Here is a 6,563-nt window from a genome sequence, read left to right on the forward strand (position 1 = left end):
CTTGAATCGAGTGCAAAGAGTGGTCAGTTAAACTGACTGAACCCATGTTGAGAGAGTTAATACGTCCTTGATCAGGTTCACAGCTTCTGGAGAAACAAATACCTGTTTCTTAACAAATTAAGTAAAATTAACACTGTTTTGTAGATTCTAAAAGAAGGATTAGAATTGTTGTAACTTATACAAATTTCGTACTGTGATTTTAGGTTACGAATGTGTTTATATCTTCTTTATAACAAGTTTTGGATAAACTGACCATTGTTGTTGCAGGTTTCACAAAAGTTTATGCCTGTTTCTAATAGTTTAAACTACAAACACTTGAAAGTATTATTCTGCATATCTTTAACATTGTCATTACAGGTTTAAGATAATATTTTACTCTTTTGATAGGTTCTGTAAAAGATAAATAGTTTTATTTAATATTCTAGCTAAGCTCATTGCTACTGAGGTTTTGAGAAATCTTACACTTGCTTTATAACAAGTTCTACATTAACTAAGCTAAATTATATTCAACAAGCACATGATCATGTTTGCTCAATTTCTTATTCACCACTAAATGCTCTTTTATGCACTTTTCTAACCATCTAGTAGTTGAACATATATATCTAGAATTATATATAGGACTTTTAAATTTGTATACTACATTAGATGTTCTTAAATATGAAATGTTGTATTCTATTCTCAAGCTTAAAAATTACTCTTAAATCAGTTTGTGGGTAAATTCTATGAAAGAGCTTACACATTTTTACATTTAATACATGCTTAACTGTATGTATATGGCAGTATTATAGATGCTATCTATTTTAGATCACTTAGTTTTATTCATTTAAGATTTTTTTTACTTTATCCACATAATTATGTATGACATTATTAACCATATTACTTGGAAAAGCATTTTTATTGCAGAACATTTTAACATCTACTAGATCCTTATGAAAATACTAATACATGCTACTGACTTTATAAGCCCAATGAATGAATATTTTAACCAGATTTATTTCAAATATACCTGGGATAAAACTGTTAAAATAAATGTTTTCTTATAACAAACCTGACATTATCATTATGTACTAGTATATCAACAAAATGTTCTTCACACTCTACTGTAAGTTTTATATTTTTGTGCTGATTATTAAGATGTAGAAGTTGGTCAATATGCTAAGAACCACTGAAGATGACAAAAGTATCATCAAGAAGCCTTCAGTAGTATAAAACTTAAAAACTGACAGACAATTCTCCAACCATTATGTTTTCATTATGGCAAAGGAACAAGTTAGCAAGTGATGGTACTAACCTTGTTCCCATTGCAACATCATCAATTTGATCATATATATAATGTGGTTAGATAAAAAATGAGATTCCTGGAAGGCAAATTTCCACTTTCCCTGAAAAATATACTTTAGAAACCATATAACATATTCATTTTGATATAAAAAATAGCTATTACTTGTACAGTCAAAAGGAACATTAGTTTTAAAAAATGTCAGACAGAAACTTGTACATTATACATTCTTAACAAACTACAATTTTTTATTTTGTTAAAATATATAATTATGTCTGTATTTTTCTAAACACTTAACAAAGAAACCAGCCAATACATGATTATATGCTTCTATGTTAGAAACTGAGTCTAGCTGAACAATAACCATTACGTGTCTTATGAAATCCCCATACAAAATACCTGATGGTCTATTCTTTAAATATTCTTGTGTTAATAACTACTTTTTTGGTTTAATGCATAATTCTGCAATTTCATAGGATCCTTTTTGAACTTAATAAATTATATACTATTATTAAAAATATGTCTAATTTTAGAACTACAGTCAATTTTATTCAGAACTAGAACCTTGCCTTTATTAGATTTCAGTATAATTATTCTATAATTTTTTACTAAGATTTTACATAATTATTTATATAATGACTTTTAAACAAATAAAATTGAATGTTGAATTAAGGCAAACACATCATAAACATAAAAAATAATTTATGTAAGCTATTTCATTGGAATTATATACATACTAATTTAAAAGTAATTTTTAAATCTGAAAATAGAATACAACATTTATCCAAGTATAAAAATAAAATTTTGTATTCAAAAATATATAATTTATGATTTTAAATTTTCTGTATGCAATTCAATATGTGTATGATCAACCAATAGAAAGTTAGAAACACACACATAAGAAAACATGCAATTTGGTGATGAATAAGAAATTATGCATACAAGATCACATGCTTGGCGAATGTGACTTAGTTATACATCAGATTGTTTAAAGTTTTTACTACAGAATGTGGTTAGAAGTGTACATATTAAAGAGACAATGTTGATTAGCAGTTAAGTGTTCTAATATGCTTAACCTATTTTTGCAATGTCTAGATAAGCTTGACACTATATTTATGAATTCTAGGTTACATTACACTCACCTTTTGATAGGATATAGATAAGCTTGAAACTATCTTTCCAAATTCTAGATTATGTTACATCTCCCTTTTGATAGGTTATAGGTAAACTTGATATAGTTGTGACAGGCTTGATGATTCTATATAAGTTTATACTTGCTTTTTAATAGCTAATCATATGCATATTAGTATATTTGACATGTTTGATGACAACATTTTTACAGTGAGTTGATACATTAAATTTGCTTTCAGAAAGTTAATGATGAGCTTACACTGTTGTTGAAATTAAAGGTAAGTTTAATCTTATTTTTCAGAGTTTGTACATACGACATGTACTGTTGTATTTTCTAGATAAGCTGGGTTATACCTGAGTTTGACAAGTTCTACACTTTGTAAATTCTGGATAAACTTACAGTTGCTTTTTGACAGGTTCTAAATAAAGCTTGGCATTGTTATTTTATGTTTTATTTTAGCTTCTAAAAAACTATACTCTTGTATTCTAAATTAATAACAGAATTTCCTTTTGTTTCAGTGAATTAGTTGTTCCTTATGACATGAAAGCTTTCCAAAACAGCAAATATAACAACAATATCTCAATGTAATTTTACAATTCATTTCACCAAAGTTTGGATTTCATTTTTCAATTTCAAAATCTATAAATTTAGTTCCTAAAAAATATGGGGAAAGAATACTCACAGATGCAAATTAGATATCCCCCGCTAAGAACACTCTGCCAACTGAACTCAAGAGTTAACCCACTAGATATTACTATTAAGTCACTTTTTCTTTAAATCAAAGCATCACAAATATAAAAGTAGAAAAAAACAAAATCAAAACTTAAAATTTTTATTAAAAATGTAAATACCTGTTCCCTGAAAATATGCTTGTTTAGAAAAGTTAGTTTTAAACAGGAAATAATTGCTTTAAACCAAAATTTGACTTAAAAGTATTAGGCAGTAAATTTAACTTTAAACTTGAGATTCAATAAAGTCAATCAATCTAATAGCTAAGAAATTCATAGTCACTGAACCAAAGCAAGTAAAATTTAAATATAGTCATTAGTTTTACTAACTTTCATATGGTGTTCTTTGAACAGGTTCAAACGTTTTTTTGTATGGTGGGCAGGTCCTTGTAGCTAACCCAGTCTTCTCTTGATTCACACAGTCTGGATTTGTCTGCCTCAGTTCCAGCTGAAAACTGGTTTCCTCCCAAATATCTCGGAGCAATGTCATCTTGTCTTGAAATATTTTAATTCCATTCACAGAAAATGATACCTGTCAGATTAAGAACTATCATGAATCTATTAAATTTCCCTGTCATCATTAAAATCTAATGAAAGAGGTGATAATATTACAAATAACAATTTCATGTACCAATATCTCTTACATCTCTCACAACAAAGTTGGTTGAATTGACCAACCTCATAACCACTTATGTACTTATTACAGTTTCCATACTATAAAGTGTGTATCTTCACAAAATTTGGCAGACTTTTAGTAAACATTACAAGTATTAGGTACCCAAAAAATCAGATTTTTTAATGAAGTATTTTTTACTAAAGATTTGTCCATGAATATACATAGTATTTCTATATACTAGTCTGAATGCTAAGTTAAGATTAAAAAATACCTTTCTTTATCTCAAAAATCTCAAATTTTATTTGTGTAATCACTAAAACCTTCTAAATAAATTTCAAACGTTTTATCTGTTATTTTGTATACCCTAACTTGGTCAATTTGAAATAAATTCGAAATAAATCTAAATTACCCTTTTTTTTCTTTCTATAATGACTTCAAATTGTAATATGAAACTACATTGGTTTATCTCAAATAGCTTTAAACAGTATACATATACTTATATTTTGTTTTATTGCCCTTTGAACCTTGTTTAATTACTGTGTTTGTGCCATTATAAGTTGTAAATCACTCGGTGAACATGTAGCTCATGTTACCCTATTGAATTACACTACACACGAGTTAGCTGCTCATAAGTATACCTCATGAAAATTTTATATTATATTATTATTATTTGTTTCACCTAACCTAACCTTAAACAAAAAGATTAATATTTTTACATTTCAGTTACTTTTATAATAACCAATAAAGAATGCAAATGAAAAACAAGAAAGAAAGTACTTACATAGATCTTTTTTTTTTTCTGTTGACAACACTTAACCCTACTTTTTTACACTAATGGTAGTACTGTACTAAATTTTTATTTAACTAAATAATGCACCAACGAACAAAGAATAATAACGTGCAAAAACAGACAATGCCCCATAACTCTCACAATTTTCTTAGCTTTCTAACTATGTGATAAGAGCCTTTAAAACATCGTCTAAGCTCACCGATGTGTTTCTCATGGGAATCAAGCTTGAACTGAAAGCAAAATTGACAATACTCTTTACTCAATACTCTTAGAAAACAACGTAATATGATACATCATTTGATAGATACCTTGGCTTTCTATTAGTTATAAATAATATAGTATTGAATGTCAGGGAGGACAACTGGCAATTTCTGAAAGAGAGGATGTGACAGGTGGGCATGGCAAGAAGGGTCTAACTGTCTATTTTATGGATCTGTAACCAAATAAGATTGAAAGCTATGAAAATTATGCTTTGCCTAAGTAATGATGATATTTTATAATAAGTAATTTACATTCAATTTTGTACTTCTTACAATGGTGGTAAATAAATTAGAGAAAAGGGAATGCCTAGAGAGAAAATGTCACAATTCTCACACTAAGGGAAATTCTGGATTTTTTTAAATATCGCTTTATAAAAATAAGAACTTAAGACTTATACATTATTAAAATATGGATTATTAGCAACGTTCTATGCTATATTTATTGGTATACCATGAAAAGAAAGTAGTTTAATTAAATTTTGAATGTAACTCACTAATACCTCGTGACATGAGCAGAGAAAGATGTTCGTGGAGAGACAGTTAAAAAAGTGAACAGCTATTTAACTATAGTAAGTATTTTACTCATAGATACGAAACTTTCTTAAGGATAATTCCACGTATATGGAATCAACTACCTCATATACAGACACTTCCAAATAAAAATTAAAAGGCTGTACTCCCAAGAATAGATGTCTCACATAGTTGCTGGAGTTATTCTGTTATGTAATATCATTTTATACAACAATTTGTACATACTGTATATACTGAATTCACACACATTTGCTGCAGTCATCCAATTTATCTGTATATAAAAAAACACTCTTGTTTATAAAGCTTCCTTTGTTGGTAAATCTCAACTCTCTGTTGATTAATGTTCAAATTGGCTTGGTGGTTTGTTTCAAGCAGAAGTATTGTGTTCAAATCACAGTCGAGTGGGGGATTCTTTTTATAACTTTTTAAACTATTAATTCATCATGTTCAGAGCAAGATATTACAGTAGTAGGAAAAAACCAGAATAACATGATAGTTTACATAAGGGATTTAAATTACTTGTAAACACTCCAAAGACTGGGTGTCACAGTGGTTATGGGGCTTGACTATTATGTGGCAGTCTAGTGCTCAAATCCTAATGGAGTTAGGACTTAATGTTAATTTTTTTATTATTACATTTATTTTTGATATATTTATAATCATATCTACAACATGCTCTTTGAATATTAGGAAAAATAAAAATACAGTTATAGATTAAGTTATGGATATTATCATATTACATAAACACTAGTGACTGTTTGTGTCAAAAACAATTTAAATATCTTTCCAACCCAATAGGTGGTGTTATCATATATTATCATTAATGTTTTTCCACCTTGGTAAGAGATTTTTAAAAATTTAGTCAAAAAATGTATTGGAATTTTTTAAAGAAAAGTTATACCTCATGCATTTGCCCTTCACCAAATTCTTTGCCTATATCATCACAATGGTTCAATCTACAAGGCCTTATCAAGAACCACATTTGAACATAACATAAAACTATACATAAGTCAAAAATCTAGTCAAGAACTGCTTACAGGATATGACCAAATATACACAAAACACATTGTTTTCACGAAATACTAGAAAAGGATAAACATTTTTTATGGATATATTGTCACTACAATATAATCAATTTTTAGAAAACATGTTCATAAAACATATTGTTGCGTCATCGAGATCACATGACAATTCTCACGCTCTCTTGTTTCTAGAACTATCCTGTAG

The 6,563-nt window shown here is 28.1% G+C and overlaps 1 protein-coding gene across 8 annotated transcripts in view; it reads right to left on the minus strand.

Moving 5' to 3' along the window:
- The window catches only part of LOC106460389 (phosphoribosylformylglycinamidine synthase-like), a 122,173-nt gene that overhangs the window by 21,702 nt on the left and 93,908 nt on the right, over positions 1-6,563 (minus strand). For 7 of the 8 annotated variants that reach the window (XM_022387093.1, XM_013920079.2, XM_022387096.1 and 4 more), the window contains one exon: positions 3,470-3,671. In XM_022387093.1, coding sequence (XP_022242801.1) covers positions 3,470-3,671 — 202 coding nt within the window. Of the gene's footprint in view, positions 1-2,421; positions 2,538-3,469; positions 3,672-6,563 lie in introns of all 8 variants that reach the window. The other variant, XR_002610757.1, reaches the window with a different exon arrangement.

This window comes from Limulus polyphemus, unplaced genomic scaffold (genome assembly GCF_000517525.1).
Source record: "Limulus polyphemus unplaced genomic scaffold, Limulus_polyphemus-2.1.2 Scaffold762, whole genome shotgun sequence".
Taxonomy (NCBI): Eukaryota; Metazoa; Arthropoda; class Merostomata; order Xiphosura; family Limulidae; genus Limulus; species Limulus polyphemus.